At 43.4% G+C, this 25,220-nt stretch overlaps 2 protein-coding genes and 1 non-coding gene across 3 annotated transcripts in view; 1 reads left to right on the top strand and 2 right to left on the bottom strand.

Moving 5' to 3' along the window:
- CDC5L (cell division cycle 5 like) overlaps positions 1 to 2,049 on the bottom strand; it is a 43,931-nt gene extending 41,882 nt beyond the window's left edge. The window contains exon 1 of the mRNA XM_007458300.1: positions 1,887 to 2,049. Within this exon, the coding sequence (XP_007458362.1) occupies positions 1,887 to 1,931 (45 nt within the window). The 5' untranslated portion in view covers positions 1,932 to 2,049. The remainder of the gene's footprint in view (positions 1 to 1,886) is intronic.
- A 5,508-nt stretch (positions 2,050 to 7,557) lies between these two features.
- On the top strand, positions 7,558 to 7,630 carry TRNAE-UUC (transfer RNA glutamic acid (anticodon UUC)). Its single transcript has one exon. It is a non-coding gene; the product is annotated as a tRNA-Glu (tRNA).
- A 177-nt stretch (positions 7,631 to 7,807) lies between these two features.
- The window catches only part of SPATS1 (spermatogenesis associated serine rich 1), a 19,858-nt gene continuing 2,445 nt past the window's right edge, over positions 7,808 to 25,220 (bottom strand). The window contains exons 2-9 of the mRNA XM_007458299.1: positions 23,624 to 23,771; positions 19,449 to 19,573; positions 17,724 to 17,885; positions 13,697 to 13,720; positions 13,421 to 13,541; positions 12,179 to 12,241; positions 8,301 to 8,416; positions 7,808 to 7,836 (exon numbers count right to left, since the gene is read on the bottom strand). Coding sequence (XP_007458361.1) covers positions 7,808 to 7,836; positions 8,301 to 8,416; positions 12,179 to 12,241; positions 13,421 to 13,541; positions 13,697 to 13,720; positions 17,724 to 17,885; positions 19,449 to 19,573; positions 23,624 to 23,771 — 788 coding nt within the window. The remainder of the gene's footprint in view (positions 7,837 to 8,300; positions 8,417 to 12,178; positions 12,242 to 13,420; positions 13,542 to 13,696; positions 13,721 to 17,723; positions 17,886 to 19,448; positions 19,574 to 23,623; positions 23,772 to 25,220) is intronic.

Below are 25,220 nucleotides of genomic sequence, written 5' to 3'. Positions count from 1 at the left end.
GGGAAAGAGAATCAAATAGGACACATCCAGCCCTCAAGAAGCATGTCAAGACTCAGGTGAATCCAATCTCTAACCCAGGCTTCCTGCCTCCGGCTTACGAATAGCATTTTCTCTTCAGTCCCATAACCCCAACTCTGACCCAAGAATCCACATCTCAGGTCTAACCTAAGAATTAAGTATTTGCCCCGAAGTCACCAGTCAACTCTGTCTCCAGACTCCCCAGTCTCTAGACACTATTTCACCAGGGCACACACTGCAATATGGAATTCACCAATCCCAGGAGAGCCCGGCAAGCTAAATCACAGACACCAGGGATATTAGAGACATAGATGAATGCACTTGGGGCATTTTACTTTTAGGCTTTTTTCCACATTGAACTAGAGCTACATGCCTCATACATGAGCCACTCCACACCACTCCACACCGTATCATCACAGACTCAAAGACTGCAGGGCTTGGGCCACATCATAGGGATCCTACTGTACTTGATTTTTGTACATGTCTCTCCCACAGAAGTCATCTCTTATCCAACTTAAACAGCCTGGTTCCCTCTGTGCAAGTTGAGGCAAGGTTCTCACTGACTTTATGTGTAACTTTGTTGCAGTACTGCTATACTTAATCACATCTTCAAGGAAGTATATTCAACAATTATCTATCCTACTAGATCCATTCAGAAAAATTTCCCAAGCAAATTTTGTTTGGTACTGTCCTAGTTTCTAAAGATACCAAGATCTGGTCCTGCCCTCTTGCAGTGCTGTCTACTGAGGAAAAGAAATAGCAACTAGCACTTACTGCAAGATTACTATGTGACAGACCCTGTTCTAAATGTTCCAAATGTAGTGACTCATTTAGTCCCCAAGACAGGTAGGTATTATTATCAACCCCATTAGAAAACTGAGGCTCTGAAAGGTTAAGAAACCCTCCCAGGATCACACAGAAGGATGTGATGCTTGCAAAAAGACAAAGCAAACTATAACAAGTGGATGAAAGAGTTGTCATGGGACCAATGGGGGTGCAACTACTTTTTACAGGATGAACAGGCAAAAATTCCAGAAGAGCTTCTGGACTGGTTTTTGAAGGAAGGTCAGAAAGATGCCAAGCAGTAGGAGGATATTCCAAGAAGGCATAAGATGTAAAACGACACAGAGCATGAAAAAATATGGTGTTCTCGGGAAACTGACAAATTCAGTGCACTATGAACACCAACTCCACTAAAACCTCGTTTCTATTTTACTCATTCTCTACTGTTCTCTGGCTCACCAATGGCATGATCCACTACATTTCTGGAAGCAAAGAGACTACTGTAGGCCTATCTGGCTTCTATCCAAGCTGAAGCGGAATGAAAGGAAGACACAGGCCTTGGGATCTGACGGGAGGGCGGACAAGTTATGCCTTGATCACAGATGACCGCAGGGATGCGGGCATAAACGGGCACTTTGAACCTGGCACTCAAACTGCTTCCCGTCTGCAAGGAAGTCAAGAAAAAAACAAAGTTGTCGCCACAGCACTTCATTTTTGAATATCAGAGAGAGGCACGATGCCTGGGCTGAGGAACGGGGGTGCCCCAAAGACCGACTCTAGCGGTTATCCTAGCTCTCCCACCACAGTGAGTTCCACCAGGGCAGAGGGCGCGTCCTCAATTCAACAAATGTTCAGAGGGCCTAACGAGTGCCCGGCAGGTAATCAAGTGGTTAAATCACAGTCCCCGTCCTTGAGGTGCTCAGATAACGTAGGACCGAGCACAAGGTAAAGGCCCCGAGGGTCGGCCCCGCACCGCCCCCCACGCAGACCCCGCAAGCAACCTCCCCGCCTCCCCGACCTCCGCGCGCCTGCGCACCAGCAGCCAGAGGGGCGGAGGGCAGCGGACGGCGGGAAAGGAGACTTACCTCAGTATTCCTCCACACGCCCCCCTTGATCATAATTCGAGGCATCTTGGCGGCGGGGTTTCTCGGCAAGCGGCCGAGTGGAGCTTCTGAGAAGTAGTAACGGAGCTGCGGCCACGGAACCCAAAGCCGTCACTTCCTCCAAGTGCAACCTTCTGCTTTGAAGAGCTCTGCGCAGGCGCAAGGCGGGGTTTGGGGTTGGGGGGGGAAAGGATGAGTAGCAAGTCTCGCGAGAACTCGAGTGACTGAAAGGAAATAAGTGCTTTGTTGTTAAAGCTCTACTCTAGGAAGACTGACAGAAAGTCATCAAACCACTCTAAGCCAAAGCGCTCTACGCCGCACGCATGCCCAAAATAGATTGGAAGAAGCCATGGCTCTCGCGAGATATCGGCGGTGGCGCTTGTCAGAGAATGTAGTGCTGGGGTTGGTTGTGACGTCACCTGGTGGCAGAGCATAGGAACGTGGCGCGTGCAGAGTTTAAGCCCAGCTTGTCTAAAAAGAACTTTGTTAATTTATTAATTTAGCACTTTATTAGGCATTTAACTGATAGGAATTTATTCACAGAATACTCAGGAAAACGCAATAGCTTATTTAAGCCTAAATTTCCTAACCTGGAGGTAATAATAGTACCAATTTCGTAGGGTCGTCTTAAGGATTAAATGAGATCGTAAACCTAGCATAGTATCTGATACATAATAAGTGATCACAAAAGTGGCAACTGTTACTACAAGAAGCGCAACCCCAAGTGATCAGTGGTTGTCCCAGAAATCCAAGAAATGTCATGTCAGAGTTTTTCATTCATTGCTATTCAGTCTGTGTGGATTAATAGTAGAGAGTTACCATCGATAGGTACTGGTATTAGACAGACTCGGTCTGGGTTGAAATCTTGGCTCTCTCATCAGCTTGGGTAATAACCTTGCTGAATCTCAGCATCCTCATCTGAAAAGTGGAGTTAACAATTCATACCTCATAAATTTGAGGGACAAATTAGTTGAAAGATACCTAAAACCCAGTGAGGTAGGGATTGCCAAACTGCCATTCCACCTCCCCATTACTCACTTGGTCTCCTTCACCATTCAAAAACATCTCTTTGGAGCCAGCCCTGGAAGGCATGAAAATGTTTAGTGGACTGGGAAACACCCTAAGAATTTAAATAATGCCTTTCTCTTTATAGTTCTTCATTTCTCCATTTGCCTCTTCTGAGAGAGCTACAGAACTTTCTGGTAATATATATATATATATATATATATATACTGTTTTTCCTTGAAATGGGAAATTGTAGCAATAAAATCACTAGTTTGTTTAGAGGACAGTGTTAGATTATGAAGAACACACAGATGTGTGTGTTCTGGTGACAAGCCATTTTCTGTCTCTGGACGGAGGTCCAGAGATAATGCTTCTCTGTAGAATGTGTGACCATTACTTCCTGCCAACCCCACCCCCAACATGCACTCAGCTACAGTGGTTACAAGTGTGTGTGTGTGTCTCTCTCTCTCACACTCCACACACACACACACACACACACTGGCCATTTGATTGATCTGATCAAAGTTGAACCAATTAAGTCTCCTCCCCAGGAATTTTGACAACCTAGAAGAAGCCAGTCACTCTGCTGGCCAATGAATCTCTAACATGTGACACCCAGGAGTTGCCTGCCACCATGTTTTGTACAACGTAGACTAACAAGGGAAGAAAGCAGGTCCCAGGTGCATTGAGAGGAGCAGAGAGGAGAGTACAGAAAGGCAGAGGTAGGTCTTGGCTGCACCACTGTCCCTGGAGCCAATATGTTCCTCTGTCCTTGAGTTTTTGTTGTTTTTTTAATATTATTTTACAATCTACTGTTTTCTTAATTTTTAAAATTTATTTATTTATTTTTGGCTGCATTGGGTCTTTGTTGCTGCGTGCAGGCTTTCTCTAGTTACGAGTGGGGGCTACTTTTTTTGTTTTTTTTTGGCTGTGTTGGGTCTTCATTGCTGCGCATGGGCTTTCTCTCGTTGCGGGGAGCAGGGGCTACTCTTCATCACGGTGCGCAGGCTTCTCATTGCGGTGGCTTCTCTCATTGCAGAGCATGGGCTCTAGAGCGCAGGCTCAGTAGTTGTGGCGCACGGGCTTAGTTGCTCTGTGGCATGTGGGATCTTCCTGGACCAGGGCTCGAACCTGTGTCCCCTGCATTGGCAGGAGGATTCTTAACCACTGTACCACCAGGGAAGCCCCCTGTCCTCGAGTTCCAATGATTAGTTCCCCTTTTGGCTTCAGTCAGTTGGAATTGGGTATCTGTTATTTGTAAGCCAGATTCCTAACACGTCCAGAGTTGAACCGGTCCTCTCTCAAGAGCCATTTCAGATCTAACATTCCAAGAGCCCATGATGATGGCTTCTCCCTCCCACTCAGCACCACCTTTTCACCCCCTCCATGTCACCTTTTCACCAAACAGAAAAAGTGCCCCTTCCTCAAGACACTTTATTGACACCTGCTGGAAAACTGTCACAAAATACTGATGTTTTGAGAACAAGACACTAGAAAATTACATCTCCCATGCCTATGATACAAATTGTACCCACTTAGGGGCATGCGTTTTACAACCTGCTCATTAGGACAGAGCAGCCCTGTCAAAAATCCCCCAAGGCACCCTTGAACACGCAAGACTGCATGTCTAATCGAAATTCTAGTTTCCATCTTGTCCAGTTTTTTACCATCAAGAAACTGTGCAGGGGACTTCCCTGGTGGTCCAGTGGTTAAGAATCTGCCTTCCAATGCAGGGAATGCGGGTTCGATCCCTAGTCGGGGAACTAAGATCCCACATGCCATGGGGCAACTAAGCCCACGCACTGCAACTACTGAGCCCGCGCACTCTAAAGCCCGTGTGCCACAACTAGAGAGAAGCCCTTGTGCTGCAACTAAGACCTGACATGGCCAAATAAATAAATAAATAAAAAGAAACTGTGCAAGAAAGGGCTAAAATTAGGGTCAAAAGCCTGTGACAACACCAAGGGATGGAGAGGAGCTGGGGCTAGCTACCCTCATCATCTTCATCATCTCCCCAAATAAGGATATGGAATTTAAGTAGAAATATTGCACTGCTTTGCAAATACAATTTCAAGACAGGTCCTCCAGCCCTGCCCACATCCACCAGATTGCCACCCGTAAGGCCCTCTCCCATTTAGAAACTCCTCAGCTAGTGTTGGGAAAAACTAATATCTGGGTGTCCAGTTACTACAAAATGGAATTCCATGCACCCTAAATGCTGGTAATTCATACCGTAATGCTAACCATGGTTAATCATCTAAATTGGCTTGAGTCTCACCTACTGATACTCCCTTGTGGTGAGTCCAGTTGTAGCTTGTAATTTGTTTCTCAGGTACTCATCTTCATGGTTGTTATTTCTGGGGAGTCCCCTGTGCCCTGGGGTGGGGAAGTGTTCCCAAAGAGACTATGCTTATTCTCAGGCCTCAGAGATTCAAGAGTCTTTGTGAGCTCATTTCTCAGTTTAGGATCAATATTCCAATCAAGTCATTTACAACTAACCCTGCATACACAGGGCACAGGCTTGGGATTTACATTTCTCACAGGAGACTTTTTCCACACACTCATATACAGACCCCAGACTCATAAGCCCAGTTGCATACTGGACAGTTCCGCTTGGGTGTGTCACAGGTTTCTCAAATTCATCTTCCAAAAATTGAGCCCTGAGGAATGCCCTGGCTGTCCAGTGGTTAGGACTCCACGCTTTCACTGCCCAGGGCCCGGGTTCAATCCCTGGTTGGGGAACTAAGATTCCACAAGCCTCGCAGTGCTGCCAAAAAAAAAAAAAAAAAAGAGCTCCCCCTAGAAAACCTATACTTCTCCAGCATTCCTTACTTCAAGGGATAGCACAGGACTGGCGTGTATGGTTGTGTAAAGGGTTCATTGCATGAGTGAAAAGTGGGGGCTGAAATCTAGCTTGCACACTGCTCACCAGGCAATGCGTCCACGGGACTGTGTCCACCAAGAAAGCATCTTTCTCTAGGTGTATGAAGCCACCACATGGGCTAGACACTGTTGCCCTGGCAACAGCACAACCATCCACCTATTGCCACTTTTCCTTCCCCCATACCTTCCTCCCACCCACATCCAAGTCATTCCAGAGTCTTGCCAATTTTATCTCCTAGGTAGCCCTCCAATCCATCTCCTTTGTCCACCTCTGCTGTAAGTTTCCAGATCTAGCAAATTAAAATACCAGTTAAATCCCAGTTAAAGTTGAATTTCAAATAAACAGCAAGTGAATTTTAGTATAATTGTGACTTATGCATTCCTTCTGTCCTCCCTTTCCTAGAGAACCCTGGTATTTCCTCCAGCCCACACTGCGCTCAGCCAATAGAACACATTTCTAGCCAGATGATCACTCCCATGCTCACACCATCACCACTGGAAGGTGCCCTCACACCCTCTCCGTACTTGGTAGAAACATACACATTTCCTCGGAAAACAAGCCATTGGGATTTTTGACTTCTTTTTTGATATGAGGCAGGTTCCCTCCATGTGCACCAAGAAATGTTTAATTTGCATGTATTTCTTACAAAGTCCAGGTTTGGGAGCCTCAGTGTTGACTCTTCAAGTCAGTAGTGGCCGCCCCATCCCCCAGGGAGGCTCAGGCCACAACCCCTCCTGGAGTTCCCCAGTGCTGGAAGGACAGAAGGCATCTCAAATGGGCTCCCAGTCCTTCCCCAGGGTCCACTGGGAACTTGGCCAGTAGATGTGCTAAATCAGGGTCAGAGCTCCTTACTGCAAGGGATGGGGGCTGTTCAGTGCATTTCAGGCCCAGATGGGAAGAAAAGTCACAGGGCATAAAGATGTGAGAGGGGCCAAGGCAGGGGGCAATGTGTGGCCAAACCAGCCAAAGGCTGGTCAAGGGAGAGGGAATGAGTCCAAAGACGCCGTGGAGGCGGCAGCCCTGGTCTCATCAGGGGCTGGGCAGGACCAAGTGGTGCCCTGCACTCAGATGGGCACTCCTAGATGTCCCAGATGTCAGCCCCGCACAGCTATCAGGTTCTCAGTGAACCACAAGATTACCCTTGACCTTAGGAGAGACCTACTGAAATATATAGGTATGTAGGAGTAAAGGGTTATGATGTCTGCCACTCACTCTCAAGTAATTGAGAAGGGACTTCCCTGGTGGCGCAGTGGTAAAGAATCCGCCTGCCAATGCAGGGGACACGGGTCTGAGCCCTGGTCTGGGAAGATCCCACATGCCGCAGAGCAACTAAGCCCGTGCGCCACAACTACTGAGGCTGCACTCTAGAGCCCATGAGCCACAACTACTGAGCCCGCGTGCCACAACTACTGAAGCCCGCGCGCCTAGAGCCCGTGTTCCGCAACAAGAGAAGCCGCTGCAATGAGAAGCCCGCGCACCGCAACGAGGAGTAGCCCCTGCTCGCCACAACTAGAGAAAGCCCATGCACAGCAACAAAGACCCAACGCAGCCAAAAATAAATAAATAAATGTATTTATCAAAAATGATAGTAATAATTGAGCAAAATAATAATAGTAATAATATGAGAAAAAGAGAATGTGTACAACTCTGGACAAATGTTAATTGTAGACTCTAGGTGAAGACTATGTAGGTGTCTGTTTGTTGTACGATTCTCGCAACTTTTCTATCAGTTTGAAAGTTTTCAAAATATAAACTTAGGGGAATTCCCTGGCGGTCCAGTGGTTAGGACTCTGCACTTTCACTGTGGAGGGCCCGGGTTCAATCCCTGGCCGGGGAACTAAGATCCCACAAGCCGTGCAGCGCGGCCAAAACAAAAAAGTTAAAAGAGGCAAAACACAGTGATTCTGCATCCAAGTCGAACATTTGATTTAGAACAGTCGCACTAACAGAAGCAATTAACAGGAAAAGGCTCTCCAGAGGACAGTCAGTTCCTGCTTCCTGGATCTGTTCCTGTTCAAGATTGTCTTGGAAAGTCCAAAGAACCTGTGGATAGAGGCACGGAGTTAAAGGCTGTGCTCCATTACAAGACTAACAGTTCTCAACCACACACGGTGACACACGGCCATGACATCTGCCCAAGGGCCATCTCGGGGCAAAGGGCACCATCCACTCTGGGAGAGGCTCTGTGCCTCTCTCGTCTCCATTGCGAAGCCTCTCAAAAGCCTGCTCTTCTGGGCTTGCCTCCAGTTTTTATGCTACCTTTTTTTTTTTTTTTTTTTTTTTGGGGTCGGCGGGCCTCTCACTGTTGTGGCCTCTCCCGTTGCGGAGCACAGGCTCCGGACGCACAGGCTCAGCGGCCATGGCTCACGGGCCCAGCCGCTCCGTGGCATGTGGGATCCTCCCGGACCGGGGGCACGAACCCGTGTCCCCTGCATCGGCAGGCGGACTCTCAACCACTGCGCCACCAGGGAAACCCTATGCTACTTTTTGAAGGTTCTTTGACCCACCAACAGGTAGCAAACTCTGTAGCAAGGGGACCGCTGGCTGCCAACTGTCAAGCTCTTCAACTTCTCTTATCTCGTTCTTCAGCTTGTTGGCCTTCTCCTTCACCCAGAAAGGCAAGCTGTGGGAAGAAAACAATACCCTGAGTTGAGTTTGTCTGATGCAAAATTTACAAACACCTTCAGCAGACAAGGCACTACATCCTCCAAAAGTAAGAAGGCCTCCCATGCTGCACACAAAGTATCAAAATCAAACACCGTGTTAGTCTTCACCATTTGCCCCTGCCCCAAACCCTGATCTCTTTTGTGTCCCTCTCTAGCCAAGAAGTTGACCCCAGTAGCCTGCATCACCTTGACTCCTCCCTGCCCCCACCTTTGAGCTGGGCTTGGCTAACGGGAGGCACCAACAGGAGATCAGAAGGTGGAAAGACAGAGGTTGGAGTATGTCTTATTGAGCTCCTCGGCTCCCGCCCTATCTCCTGAGGTACCCCAGTTCTGGAGCCGCTGTATCCTCCGCTGCCGCAGGTCCTTTCAGACAGCCCTTCTCCATCTCCTGCTGCTCTGTGAACCATGGGCCCTCTTCCTGCTGTTCAGATCTAGGAGTAGTAAGAGCTTCCCACTGGTGGGAGCCCCTGGGTGCTCTGCCCTCCCATGTGAGTTTCCTCAACCTGCCCACACACTGGTAAACAGCCCTTTCATTAAACTGTCTTCAGAATCCCACCTGAGTGTGCCTTCTACTTTCTGCTGGGACCTCAGCTAATACAGACACCCATTGTCCTCCCAGGTCTGTTGAGATTTGAAAGGGCATATGCTGGGCTGCAGTGTGTGGGTTCCGAGAGGTACCAGGAAGTGAGGTTCCTGGGATGAGTCAGAGCAGGACGACGAAGAATGTTTTCATCTTTTGGCAGCTAAAATGTTCATGTTTTTAGGGAGAAGTGCATCATGATTGAGAAAATACCCTGATAAACCTGCTGGAGTATTACCACACATAGCAATAGGTGGGAGTAATCGTTACCATTTAAAGCTGACAACCCAATAGTAGAAGCCCAAGTAAGAAAAGCAGGACGACAGACTTCCCTGGCGGTCTAGTGATTAAGACTCTGTGCTTGGGGCTTCCCTGGTGGCGTAGTGGTTAAGAATCCGCCTGCCAATGCAGGGGACATGGGTTCGAACCCTGGTCCGGGAGGACCCCACATGCCACGGAGCATCCAAGCTCATGTGCCACAACTGCTGAGCTGGCACTCTGGAGCCCGCGAGCCACAACTACTGAAGCCCGCGCGCCTAGAGCCCATGCTCCGCAACAAGAGAGGCCACCGCAATGAGAAGCCCGCACATTGCAACGAGGAGTAGTCCCCGCTCACCGCAACTAGAGAAAAGTCCATGCACAGCGACAAAGACTCAACACAGCCAAAAATAAATAAATAAAATTAAAATTAAAATTAAAAAAATAATAATAATAAAGTATTAAAAAAAAAAAGAGACTCTGTGCTTTTACTGAAGGGGGCACAGGTTCAATCCCTGGTCAGGGAACTAAGGATCCCGCATACTGTGAGGCAGTGGCCAAAAAGAAAAAAAAGAAAAGCAGGACGAACAGCAATATAGAAAGATATTAGCATAAAGAACCAGCGGGATAAGAACACAAGCATTCCTAAACATCAGAAGAAATAATTTTTTAACTTTTGTTGAAATAATCAAAACAGTGAAAGACTCAGGGTAAATATAATACACATAATACATATAACATAAACTATTATGATAGAATTGAAATCAAATCTGTCAAATCAATAAATGCAAATGGCCCTAATTCACCTCTTAAAGAAAAAAAATTTTCAAATTGGCTCACAATGCAAAATCCAATTCTTTGTCTAAGAGAAAGACCTAAAACAAAGTGATTCTAAAGTCTAAGAATGGGCAAAGAAATATTAGTCAAATGCAAACAAAACAAAGTAAGAGTTGTAATCTTAATATCTGGCTAGTATAACATAGGACAAATGCATTAAATGAGAAAAAGAAAGATTTTTTTTTTTTTTTTCTTGCGTTATGCGGGCCTCTCACTGTTGTGGCCTCTCCCATTTGCGGAGCACAGGCTCCGGACGCGCAGGCTCAGTGGCCACGGCTCACGGGCCCAGCCGCTCCGCGGCATGTGGGATCTTCCCGAAACGGGGCACGAACCCGCGTCTCCTGCATCGGCAGGCGGACTCTCAAGCACTGCGCCACCAGGGAAGCCCAGAAAGATATTTTTATAATGCTAATGGCTACAATTAACAATAAAGATAGGGCTTCCCTGGTGGCACAGTGTTTGGGAGTCCGCTTGCCAATGCAGGGGACACAGGTTCGAGCCCTGTTCTGGGAAGATCCAACATGCCGCGGAGCAGCTAAGCCGGTGCACCACAACTAGTGAGTCTGCGCTCTCGAGCCCGTGAGCCACAACTACTGAAGCCCACGTGCCTAGAGCCCGTGCTCCGCAACAAGAAGCCTGCGCACTGCAACAAAGATTAGCCCCCGCTCTCTGCAACTAGAGAAAGCCCACATGCATCAGCGAAGACCCAGCGCAGCCAAAAATAAATAAATAAATTTATTTATTTATTTTAAAAAAAAGAAATCTATTAAAAAAAACAATAAAGATAGAAACACACTAATATTGGGACATTATAACACAACAACTCTTGGTCCAAGTGGACGAAATGAGTGGACAAAAATGAGTAAGAAAATATAGGGACTAAACAGAATAATCAATAAGATAAATCTTCTGGGTATGTATCTAACTTCGCATCCTGATGAAATAGAATGTACTTTCAAATGCATGTGGAGAGAGTCCCAAAATCGAACATATATTAGATCACAGGGAAAATTTTGATAAGTTCCATAAAGTAAAAATAATAAAAACAATATTTTCTGATCACAAGGTGATAAAAGTAAAAATGAATTACAAAATAAAAACCAAAAAGCTCTCCTACCTGGAAATTCAAAATCTCTCTATTAAGGAATTCTTCAGTCAAAAGGAAAGTACCAATGCGAACTGCAGAATTCTTCAAAAAATAAGGATAACCTGCATATCAAAATGTATAAGGTTCAGAATGGAGCTGAGCTAACATATAAGATCAGAGCGATGACACTTCCCTCAAATACAGAAATACTCCAATAGCTTGCTCTCTACCTCTTCAAACTCTAACCGTCCTCCCTGGCTGCACTCATTTAAGCATATGCCTTTCTTTTCTTCTTTTTTTTTTTAATAAATTTATTTATTTATTTTTGGCTGCATTAGGTCTTCATTGCTGTGCGCGGGCTTTCTCTAGTTGTGGTGAGAAGGGACTACTCTTCGTCGCAGTGCACGGGCTTCTCATTGCGGTGGCTTCTCTTGTTGTAGAGCACGGCCTCTAGGTGCGTGGACTTCAGTAGTTGTGGCTCTCGGGCTCTAGAGCGCAGGCTCAGTAGTTGTGGCACATGGGCTTAGTTGCTCTGTGGCATGTAGGATCTTCCTGGACCAGAGCTCGAACCTGTGTCCCCTGCATGGGCAGGCAGACTCTCAACCACTGCCCCACCAGGGAAAGCCCTGTCTTTTCTAACAGACTCTTATGTTTTGGAAAGCAGGAACCCTGACTTTTTGCTCCACATCAAACCCCTCACAGTGCACACCTAGGACTACACATGGCATCTGGTATTTGTCAATCATACCTGCTGAAGATGTGAGCAGCCCAGCTGCCAGACTCCATAGACACTTGACCTTCAAAACCAAAAACCCTCCATTCAAACTGCCTCACCCACCTGCTGGGATTCAAAAGGTCCCTATGTGTTAGGTGTCTATGAGCTCCTCCATAGGAGAAAATAAACAATTGATATTTTCATAAAGATAGGATAATATGAAACATGCTGAGAGAACTCACTTGGGAATTTGTGGAAGAGGCTCAAGCGGAATAAATGTATCAAATTTCTTTTCATAAGGCATTCTGAAAAACAGAAAAGGCAACCATAAGATTGGTATGGTTTCTATGGCAAAGAGATCAATACATCATTGTGTTCAATAAAATGTCTTATTTTCTGGTTTTAATTGTTGCATATGGGCTTCAAAACTGTTAAGGGCCATAATTCTTATTATTTTTTTACCATTTTTAGTAAACATCATTAAAACAAACATGATTAATTTTTATTGAGGTATAGTTGATTTACAATATGTTTAAGGTGTATACATAGTGATTCACAATTTTTAAGGGTTATACTCCATTTATAGTTCTTACTAAATGTCAGTTATATTCCCTGTACTGTACAATATGTCCTTGTAGCTTATTTATTTTATACATAGTAGTTTGTACCTCTTAATCCCCACCTCTGTCTTGACCCTCCCCCTCCCACTAGTAACTACTAGTTTTTTCTCTATATCTGTGAGTCTGTTTCTGTTTTGTTATATTTACTAGTTTGTTTTACTTTTTAGATTCCACATATAAGTGATATCATACAGTATTTGTCTTTCTCTGTCTGACTTATTTCACTAAGCATAACACCCTCCAAGTTCATCCATGTTGTTGCAAATGGCAAAAATTTTGTTCTTTTTTACAGCTGAGTAATATTCCATTGTATATATACACCACATCTTCTTTATCCATTCATCTGCTGATGGACACTTAGGTTGCTTCCATATCTTGGCTACTGTAAATAATGCTGCTATGAAGATTGGGGTGCACGTATCTTTTCAAATTAGTGGTTTTGTTTTCTTTGGAACATGATTGATTTTTTAAAATATTTTTAATGTACTATACCAACTGTTTTCTCTTTTAATTTAATGACCCTCCATTTCTCCTCAATGCTTAGTTGCAAGTACAAGTCAATCCAAATAGTAGACACTAACCAACAATCTGATTCAGTATGAAAATTGAAGTCTTCATATTTGTTGATAATAACAGGAACAAAATTAACAACCACCTTTTTGTAGTCAAGATCCTGTGTATGATTTCAATTACCCACATGTACATGTGCATACACTAAGGAACTAGGTACAGATTTTTTTTGAAATTCTCACCAAATATGTCTTGTTGAGATTCACCCCTTGTAAAATATAATTTATATGTAGTAGAAAGAAATACAATTCCTTTAAAGTTAACTAAATAACCCTAGTATTAACATACACTTACATTGAAAAATTCCCTGGTGGGAGAGTTGATCCTACTTTGTGGAAGCCTTTACTCTGTTCCGGATACATATATGAATTATCTCCTGGAGTTACCTTTGGGATTCCATTCCTGGGATCAATAACTGTGAATAGTGTTTGAAAACAAAATCATAAAAAGGGCTGAAGATGATCCACAGATTTGCTGTAAGAATTGACATGACAATGGAAACAGGATAATTTAGTGTTTTATTATGAGGTACATATAGGTATCTTAATGTTCTGTCTGTGATTGTCTCACCCTGAGGAGATGAAAAGTGTGAGGCTAAAATAAAATTAAATAAAAATTAAAAATAAATTTTAATAAAACAGATTTAAAAAAACAAATAAAGTGCGAGCCTATGTTTGAGATGTTTTTTAAAAGGTGTTGTTGGGCTTCCCTGGTGGCGCAGTGGTTGAGAATCTGCCTGCCAATGCAGGGGACACGGGTTCGAGCCCTGGTCTGGGAGGATCCCACATGCCGCGGAGCAACTAGGCCCGTGAGCTACAACTACTGAGCCTGTGCGTCTGGAGCCTGTGCTCCGCAACAAGAGAGGCCATGATAGTGAGAGGCCCGTGCACCGCGATGAAGAGTGGCCCCCACTTGCCACAACTAGAGAAAGCCCTCGCACAGAAACAAAGACCCAACACAGCAAAAATAAATTAATTAATTAATAAAAGGTGTTGTTATGATTACCTCACCCTGGGAAAGAAGAATAGCTTAGGTTTGGATGGGATGTTTTGGTTTAAAATGAATGGTGAATCAAAAGTATCTGAAATGATTAGCATGCACTCTGTCTTGAAATCTTTTCATTCCTGAACATTAGTGCACTTTGAATCCCTGAATCCCTCCGGGATTAGCAGCTCTAATTGGGGCTCTGCCTCTCCGACTGGGTCTCAGGAGGAAATCAACTAATAAGGGCTCTGCTACTCCTTCTGACTCAAAGACTAGGGTAGTGTAGCAGTAGGAGGTGGCCTTCCTGGTGCAGAGGAGTCACGAAAAAGTCTACTGATGCTGAGCAAACACTGCTTCCTCAGCCCATGCTCTGACACCCAACCCAGCCACTTCCAACGCCCCAGGAATAAGTAGCTAACCACATGGAGTCAGCCTGGTAAAGGATGGTCGTTTAAACCTGCACCTCTTACACCAGATGCGTCTCCTAAGGGAATAATCCTGGACTGCAAGACTAACCACCTTGGGATCAGAAGCAAGGATGCATGGCTGGAAGCACAACCTCCTTCTTGGCTCACACACCCAATGAACAGGACCCTCTTTTTAATTTTTAAATGCTTGTTTTGATATTGCTCCATTCACCTGTACCCACAAGATACAAGCCAAAGGGAGAGCTGGGGAAGATTTTTAATAAGCTGTTTTCTACCTGCCCAAATTTCTCTAGCTAACTCAGAAAAGCCATCTGCACAATTGGTGGAAGTACCTGAGTTACTGGAGTATTTGATTTTTTAATTTTCTATTTTTTTACTCTTTCAAAACCCTTTTCAATAGCTAAGACTCTTCAGCTAAACTTTTTATTAGCTCTTAAGTGCAGGAAAATAACATCAACTACATCTGTACATTGAGTGCTTCCTGAGGATGAAATGCTGAGGATTCAAAGCAAGGAGAGCAGAGTGACCCTATCTTTTGAAACCCAAACCAGGGTACGGACAAGTAAAGGTCAGGTGACAACAAGAAGTGGTGAGAAGGGCTTGAAATGTGAAATCAGTCACACCTGAGTCCAAATTCAGTTCTGCAATTTCTAGTTCTGTGCCCTTGAGCAGTTTAACTTCCCTAAGCCTTAGAATCCTCATTTATAAACTGTTTATTTCAAATGTCTACTTTGCATAGCTATCATGAGTACTGAATGAGAACAATCTGGATACATAATCAGCACTCAAGAAATGGTAGCACCCTGTTTGGGGAAAGTATCCTAGGAACTTGTTTGGAAAACCGGAGCTTTTTGAAGAATGCACTAACCGTTCTGTCTCTAGACTGCTCTTCTAATCTACAGATCCTGGACTTGAGCTGCAACATTTCCAGCATCAGCCAAACCTTCAGACTGGTCCCCACAATCCGAATTAGCAAGAGCCAATTCCTTAATATCTACCCAGTGGCTACTGTTTGTCCTGAATTCAGTGGTTTTTGTATATTGACAGACTCCTTGGTTTGTCTCAAGTCTGAAGTCAAGGGGAGATTCTGTCAGCAACCAAGGACCTCTCTGTTCAGTCCTGAACAGGTTTTTCCTTCAATTGCATGGCTTATCCCTATACTTGTGCTACTAAATGTATAAAGGTATAATCTAAGTTGTTTAATATATATTGTGCAATGTTTAGTATGTTGCACCCTTAAAGCTATCTGTCCATTTATCTTTATTTCAAAAATCTGAACATAGGGCCAGCATATACTTCTGTTCCATGTTTAATGGTGAAATTTAAACGTCAATAAATAAAAATAGTATACCCATGTAATGCTTAAAAAAAAGAAATGGGGACTTCCCTGGCAGTCCAGTGGTTAGTTAAGACTCTGCGTTTCCACTGCAGGGCGCTCGGGTTCGATCCCTGGTCAGGTAACTAAGATCCCACATGCCACACGGCGTGGCCAAAAAAAAAAAAAAAGAAATGGTAGCAGTTGTTATTATTATTTGAAATCGGGACTAGGCTAATACCACCTGCATCCCAATTTTTTTTTTTAATCTGGAAAATTCAAGGTTAGAGAATAGGGAATCTTACCTAGTTGGGGAGACAAGACAATTAAAACAGTAAAGGGAAGGAAGGAAGGAAGGGAGGGAGGGAGGGAGGGAGGGAGGGAGGGAGGGAGGAAGGAAAAGGAATAATAAACACAAAATTCAGGACAATGTTTACTTTCAAGTTAGGAGGGAAGTGATGGGTTAGGGTTAGGATTTGGATCATCATGATAATCTCATTTACTTTTGATACATACTTGCAGTTGGCCCAGTTCTGGCCAGTGAGACACGAGTGGAAGGAAGTTTCCCAAGGACCATATGGGAAAACTTCTCCTTCCTTCTAAAAGGGGAAGGCAACAAGAGATTTTCCTCTTTTTCATGTCTTGAATATAAAAATGATTCTTGGAACTGCAACAGTTATCTTGTGACCATAAGGTAACAAGCATCAAGACAAGAAAATCCAACACTAGGAAGAATGGCAACACACACACAAAAAGAAACAAAACGAGCCTACATCTTTGATGACATCACTGGGCAACCAGACTATATAGGTCACCTAGATGTCAAAGCTTCTTGTTAATTACATAATAAATATCTTATGATTTAAGTCTGTGATAATTTGATTTTTCTCTTACTTGTAGCCAAGAGCATGCCTAAGCAATATAATGCTAAACTTAATCCCTTCTTGATCTTTCTCAGTTGTTTTCATACATAAACCAGTTAAATAAATCCTTCCTGGGAATTCCCTGGCGGTCCGGTAGTTAGGACTCCGTGCTTTCACTGCTGTGGCCCGGGTTCAATCCCTAGCTGGGGAACTAAGATCCCACAATCCGCACAGTGTGGCCAAAATAAATAAATTAATTAAAATTAAAAGATAAATCCTTCCTGTTCTACCCTACGGCTGCATCTCAATTAGGAGTGGGAAGTCAGCCCTGTTCTGGGAAGATCCCACATGCCACGGAGCAACGAAGCCCGTGTGCCACAACTACTGAGCCTGAGCTCTAAAGCCTGTGAGCCACAACTACTGAGCCCACATGCCACAACTACTGAGCCCACGTGCCACAACGACTGAGCCCACGTGCTGCAACTACTGCAGCCTGGGTGCCCGGCGCTCACACTCCGCAACAAGAGATACCACCGCAATGAGAAGACCGCGCACCACAACGAAGACCCAACGCAGCCGAAATATAAATTAACTAATTAATTTTTTTAAAAAAGAATGCACTTTAAAAAAAAAGAGAATCTAAAGTACGATTTAAATGCATATGACAGGCAGCATTTAATTAAAACATGAATTATTTTCCTCGGACTTCAGTGGAGGTTTCTATTAATAAGTATCTGAGAGAACTTATCTGATGACTTAAATGTCACATTAGCATTTTATGAAATCCAGAGAAAAACAAGAATGTAGATCAGCATATGTTGTGAGCTCTATGCCAAAAAGTGCAATCTGCCAACCATCCCCTTCACTTTCCTATCTTCCTGGCTGCAACTGGGTGACCTGGTGACCCCACAGGGCTGCCCCCAGCCACGTGATGCTGGGCCTGCAGAATCATGACTCAGGAATATTTTTGAACATTGCACAGTTAAGGTCCAGGAGGAAAACATTACCATATTTCTTCCTCCCAAAGCACTTGTCCATCGTCCACTCTGATAGAGACCTCCTGTTGCCGAGGAAGACCCCGTTAAAGAAACACTGCTTTCCAACATGGTAGGTGTGGATGTTGCTGCTAAGCCTTGGGTAAAATGTCCACTCAGGACGCTGCCCATCTTCTGCAAGACATCAGAAATCCTTCCATCAGCACTGCTCCCAGCGTCACAATGTAGTTGGATGACAAAACACTGTGAACCGCCCCCCAGGCACTATCTGGCTATACAGCCTTTATTAACGTGTATAATTCCTTCGTTCTACATCGAGGGCAGTGTCAGACTCTGTGGAACTAGGCACAAAAGGCAGGGAAGTAGGAAGAAAGCTATCTAAGAGGGCTCTCTTTTTTTCCCTTTTTACCCTACCCTTCAAAAATAAAGCCAGTTTTATGGTTGGAAGTGATGTATGGGTTAGGAAGCTCAGAGACAGTTTTACAACCACCTACAATCCAACCTTTTTCTAATAAGTGTGTAGGAAGAACAGAATGCCCATCAACCAGGGAAGGGCTGGAACACCCATGGCATCTTAACCAGATGATACATGGTGTTGGCAGCAACAGTGGCACATGCATGCACTACAGTGACACAGGGAAATGTGTACATACGATCATGACCAAGGAGAAAGGCTGCTGTGAGACCTTAGGCTTGTTACTGGACCTCTCAGTGTCTCTGTTTCCTCATTTGACCCTTTTCCTGTAAAATGGCTAAAGTGATTTTAAACAATAAAAGATCTCCTGACAGCTCTAAGGTTGCTTAAGAAACTCTTGTGCTCTTTGGTGGCCGAGAAGGAACACAGGCTTTGAAGGCAAGCAAGTTTGGGTTCTAATCCCATCCCTTCATTTCCTAGGTTCGTGTACTTGTATGGGTGACTGAATCTCTCCAAGCCCCAGTTTCCTTCTGTGTAAAATGGGTAGGTCTGTATTAGCCACATAGGTCTATATGTTTTTTGGTTTTTGTGGGTTTTTTTGCGGTATGCAGGCCTCTCACTGTTGTGGCCTCTCCCGTTGCGGAGCACAGGCTCCGGACGCGCAGGCTCAGCGGCCATGGCTCACGGGCCCAGCCGCTCCGCAGCACGTGGGATCTTCCCGGACCGGGGCACGAACCCGTGTCCCCTGCATCGGCAGGCAGACTCTCAACCACTGCGCCACTAGGGAAGCCCCGGTCTATATGTATTGACAAAGAAAGAGGTCCATGATCTATTTACTTTGAGTGAAAATAATTTGTGTACTATTTTCTACTAGTGAAAATAATTTGTGTATTATTTTCTACTAGTGAAAATATGGTGGTATATTACAAGCAATAAACATATATATACAAACATACATATATATATAAACGTATACATACATATATACATTTCAAAATTCTCAAAGAATATATATCAAACTCTTCACAGCTATGGGGCAGAATGGGAAGATTATTGGAGAATATTGGGGTATGGGTTTTTATACTCTACATACTTATTTATTGTTTTAGTATTTTGCTATAGTACTTTTATGGTTTTTACATAAAAGCATTTTATTTTTGCAAAACACATAAAAATAGTTGCCCAGCAGAGTTGTTGTGAGAATTAGAGATGAAGTGTGTTGAATGCCTGGCACCTAATGGGCCTTCAGTGAATGGCACCCAACAGTATGGCAGCCTTCTGCAAAGAACCTGGGAGTGGAGGAGGACCTATGACTTACTCACTTGTCTGCAACTTAAGCAGGCTGAATTCCTGGGGATATTTATCCTCTCGGGCTTCAGGCAGTGAGGTTTCAGAGGAGTGATCAGAATGTGAGGAGGAGGATTTCAGATCCAAATCTGCAGCAGGGCTGGAAAGGAAGCAGAAGAATTAGATTCTTCAATGTGCTTAAATTGGAAATTAGAAGCTGATCTTACACTAGAATTCCTCTCATGTATGAGAACTAAGACTACTCCTTGATAAAAGTCCATGAGCATATAATTTATATATTCACAGTTTGAGGGGACTGAAATATATTCAAAAGGTGCATGCTTAAACATTTTAGTGTCCAAAAGTTGAATACAGAATTATCGGGGAACTTCCGTGGTGGTCCAGTGGTTAAAAATCCACCTCCCAATGCAGAGGACGTGGGTTCAATCCCTGATGAGGGAACTAAGATCCCACATGCTGTGGGGCAACTAAGCCCGCGCAACGCAACTAGAGAAGCGCATGCGCCACAACAAAGAGCCCATGCGCTGCAACGAAAAAAAAGATCCTGTATGCTGCAACAAAGATCCCACATGCTGCAATTAAGACCCAATGCAGCCAAATAAATAAATATTTTTAAAAAATTATCATATAATCCAGCAATTGCACTCCTGGCATATACCCAAAAGAACTGAAAACAGACCCTCAAACAGATACTTATACAAGAATGTCCATTGCACCATTACTCATAATAGCCAAAAGGTGGAAATAACCCAAATGTCCATTGATAGATGAATGGATAAATAAAATGTAGCATATACATGCAATGGAATATTATTCAGACATAAAAAGGAATGAAGTTCTGATATATTCTACAACGTGGAAGAATCTTGAAATCATTATGCTAAGTGAAATAAGCCAAACACAAAAGGACAAATATTGTATTATTCCACTTATATGAAATATCTAGAATAGGTAAATTCATAGAGACAGAAAGTAGATTAGATTAGATTAGAGTACCAGGAAATGGGGAGAGGGGAGAATGGAGAATCATTGCTTAATGGGCACAGAGTTTTCTGTTTGGGGTGATGAAAATGTTTTGAAAATAGTTAGTAGTGATAGTTGCACAACAGTGTGAGTATAACTTAATGCCACTGAATTGTACACTTAAAGTGGATAAAGTGGCAAACGTCCTGTTACATAATTTTTACCACAATTTTTAAAAAAATGAATGATGCAAATTCCCTGGCAGTCCAGTGGTTCGAACTCTGTGCTCTCACTGCCGAGGGCCCGGGTTCGATCTCTGGTCAGGGAACTAAGATCCCACAAGCCATGCAGTGTGGCCAAATAAATAAATATAAAAATAAAAATTAAAAATGCGTGATATACTGATACATGTTACAACATGAATGAACCTTGAAAACATTAGGCTGAGTAAAAGAAGCCAGACACCAAAGACCAGATACCGGTGATTCCATTTATATGAAACATCCAGAACAGGTAAATCCATAGAGATAAAATATAGATTAGTGGTTTCCAGGGCTGGGGGGATAGGGGACATGGGGGTGACTGCTAAAGGGTACAGGATTCTTTTGGGGGGGTGACAAAAATGTCCTAAAATTGACTGTGGTAATGATTGCACAACTCTGTGAATACACTAAAAACCATTGACTTGTACACTTTAAACTGGTAAATTATATGGTATGTGAATTATGCTTCAAATAAAACTGTTACCAAAAAAGATGCGTTTTCAATTAAACCATTGACTGGAAAGAAAAAATCAGTCAGTATAAAGAGAAGAGGCAGAAATAATCAAAAACAAACCTAGACTGAAATGGCTGTAATAACAGAGCATTATGTTTAGTGCCTAACTTCTTGGCAGTTAAAAAGGCCTACAGCAAACAATTGTGAGTGTCAACAGAAAAAGCAATCACTTCTGATCTAAGTGGCCTTGCATTTGATAGATGGCCTTGGACAATGCTTTCAGATGTAGTTAACTGTTATCAAGTCATAGGATCTTTTTTCATAATATTACATCACCCTGATATTTGAATCGTTTCAAACCAACTTCATACTGATAGTCTTGTTTGCTCCCTACAAACATCCTGTGATATAGCTGGGGCCAATAGAATCATTTCCATTTGCAAGGGAAATGGGCCCTCAAGGCAGCTAACGATAAAACACACCCCAGACAGAGGCAGAGCTGGATCTCCAGTTTAAGTCTAGACTATGTCGCCTAAAAGTCATAAAGAACCCGAGTTCCATAACTCACAAGTCTTGTATAGCTCGATCTCTACTTTGGGTTTTTTTTTCATCTATTTTATTATTATCATTATTATTTTTAATTTATTTTTGGCTGCGTTGGGTCTTCGTTGCTGCACACGGGCTTTCTCTAGTTGCGGCGAGCGGGGGCTACTCTTCGTTGCGGTGCGCGGGCTTCTCATTGCGGTAGCTTCTCTTGTTGCGAAGCACGGGCTCTAGGCACACCGGCTTCAGTAGTTGTGGCGCGTGGGCTCAGTAGTTGCAGCTTGCCGGCTCTGGAGCGCAGGCTCAGTAGTTGTGGCACACGGGCTTAGCTGCTCCGCGGCATGTGGGATCTTTCTGAACCAGGACTCGAACCCGTGTCTCCTGCATTGGCAGGCGCATTCTTTTTTTTTTAACATCTTTATTAGAGTATAATTGCTTTACAACGGTGTGTTAGTTTCTGCTATATAACAAAGTGAATCAGTTATACATATACATATATCCCCATATCTCTTCCCTCTTGCGTCTCCCTCCCACCCTCCCTATCCCACCCCTCTAGGTGGTCACAAAGCCCAGAGCTGATCTCCCTGTGCTATGCGGGGCTGCTTTCCACTAGCTATCTATTTTACATTTGGTAGTATATATAAGTCCATGCAGGCGGATTCTTAACCACTGCGCCACCAGGGAAGTCCTCGATCTCTAGTTTTTAATAAACATATCTACACTAATAACTTTGAACTTTTGAAGTGTGCAGATAGAGCAAAAATGCAACAACTCAGAGTCCCCCTCCCAGTTCAAAACGTATGATAATTTTGACACTGGCATGAAATATGTCTCTTCTAAATATTTTTTATATATCTGTGTTTGCCAAACAAACTGTGTAGAAAAGATTGCAAGGATAAAGGAAACTTTCTGAAAGAACTTTAGAAATATCCACCTACTTTGTTTTACTCAACAAACATTTATCTGAGTACATTTTGTGGCAGGCATTGCTCTAGACACTGGGGATCCAAAGAGTCCCTGCTCTCGGGAGCTTAGGCTCAAGGGGAAGAGGACATGGACAGACAAACAGATGATTGTGGAAGAGTGGGTAAATGCAGAGTTGGAGAAAGCAGGTTTTGCAAAAAAGTAGTATAATATGATATTAATTGTGAAAAATAAATACATATTTCTATGCATAAGAAAGAAATCAATTTTTTCTCATGCATATAAAAACATAAAATGTTAACACTGATTCTCTAAGAGATAAGATTATTGTGACTGTTATTTTTAATACTGTTTTTTATATTTTCAAAATTTCTACAACGAACTTAAATTACTTTCTTTATAACAAAAATTGTTAGAAAAAGGTTTTCAAAACATTTGACCATAAAAGAAATATAAACAAAGTACAGAATACTTTTTTTCTAAATACAGTTTTACAAATAATTTTAAGACCAACATCCACGAGAAGAAATAAAGCATGGCCAGCCCTTTCCTCCCACTCCCCAAAAACCATCTGTGTGTCCCCTTCCCAGAGAGGTAACCACTATCCTGACTCTGACTGTCATGGTAATCATTTCTTTGATTTTCTTTAAGACTTACCACCTGTGTATGTATGTATGTATGTATGTATGTATTCCCAAAAAATATGTAGTTTAATTTCACCTTCATAATAGCCAGCACTTGCACAGCCTGTATTGTATGCCAGGGAGTCTTCTAATCTCTTTACAGTATATGTATTACCTCATTTAATCCTCACAACTGTGACGTATCACCCCCATTTTGCAGATAAGAAAGCCTCACCAAGGAGATGAATTAATTTGCCCAAATTCACTCAGATGCCAAGTGACAGAGTAAGATTTGAATCCAGTCTGGCTCCAGAATCCATGCTCTTGCCAAATATGTCACACTACCCCTCAGACTGTTGGCCCCCTGGTCAGAATTGACCCCAACGTTTACAGCTCTTCCCTGGACTTCCCTTACTTACTCTGGGTGAGCAGACCCTCTGCCGGGGCTGAAAGGCCCACTGACGCTTATATCTGTTTCAATAGAAGATGAGGGGCTGACACTTCCGCCAGAGGACATTATGTTGGCAAAGCATCCCTTAGATTCCAGAAAATCATTGAGTTTAGTACCTGCAACACATAGATATCACCATTTGATTACATTCATGAAAATACCTCCCACTTTATCTTGTTTCCTAGATGATAAATAATTTCTTTTAAAAAAATAACAGTTGTGGGAGTTCCCTGGCAGTCCAGTGGTTAGGACTCAGCACTTTTACCACCATGGCCCAGGGTCAATCCCTGGTCAGGGAACTAAGATCCCACAGGCTGCATGGTGTAGCCAAAAAAAAAAAAAAGCTTGAGCATTTATTGTATACTTGAGATTGTGTTAACATCTTCACACATTATCTCATTTAATTCTCATAACAACGCACAGACAGAAGTATTACTTATCCTTCTATTTTACAGATGAGAAAACTGAGGCTCAGAATGTTGAGCAACCAAGACCACACAGAAAATAAACATGTTGGCCCAGGTTGGATCACAGCTCCTGTAACACTGAAGTCTAAAAATGCTAACTTCTGTGTTAGATTGCTTGCCCCCCGGCCACATAGCTCACCTACTCTAACTAAACTAAGTAGAAGAAAGAAGGTCTGAATTGAGCTATATATCACTGTACATTGTATTGAGCATCTCAAGAAAATTCCCCAAAGGATTTATTCATAGAAAGACTAGCGAGTATAGCTGGTGATCACAATCCAAAGAACTGTCTTCAGAACTTCTATGGGTTCCCCTCCCACTGCAGTGTCATCATTCTTTTATATCACATCTTCCCCACCAGACTGTGTCTTATTCATCTTAGTAGCACTCAGAGCAGTGCTTGGCACAAATAGATATTCAATAAATGTTTGAGTGAATAAATGACAAAGCATTATAACTCCCCAACCACCCACGATTACAAGTCCTGAAACCCAAGGACAGTCAGATAGAGAAGCACACCCACTGTCTTCATTCTGCTGTACAATGACTCCTAGGCGAAAGTCAATCTGTTCTCTCATCATTTTATATAGGTGTGTGCGTTGTCCAGTCACTTAAAAAAAAATCAGATGACTGGATATTGTAGTCCTTTATGCACACCTTCAGAGAGCACAGATGCTCCATAGATAAAATGTAAGCTCTCGGTTATAGGAGAATTTTAAGAAACAAGAGTCGGACTTCTCTGACTCTGGAGTACATTTTTAGACTGACTGCTGTTCCACCTACACAGTATCATGACTCACATGTATGTGGCATATGCCAGGCACCTGGGCAAATTCCCACCATCTGTCAGAGGAATTGACCCCTAGCCAATTCTTTGTTCATTTCCTATCAACGCCCTCTCAAATTCATCTATCAAGTGAATCATATTTTTTCCACCTTTGTCAAGTCCCAACCCTACCACCAAACCCTTTCCTCTTAAGAGGACTTTGCCTGTGACTCTACAAAGTTTAAAGGCCAGCTAAGCTACCTCCTCCCCTCACAGTAATACCCCCATCCTGGGGTTTCTCAGGGTAAGGGCTGTTGCATACAGAGTTAACA

Source organism: Lipotes vexillifer, unplaced genomic scaffold, assembly GCF_000442215.2.
Source record: "Lipotes vexillifer unplaced genomic scaffold, Lipotes_vexillifer_v1.1 scaffold4, whole genome shotgun sequence".
In the NCBI taxonomy this organism is placed as follows: Eukaryota; Metazoa; Chordata; class Mammalia; order Artiodactyla; family Lipotidae; genus Lipotes; species Lipotes vexillifer.
The sequence above is the reverse complement of the archived record's forward strand: the minus strand, read 5'-3'. Positions and strand labels throughout refer to the sequence as shown.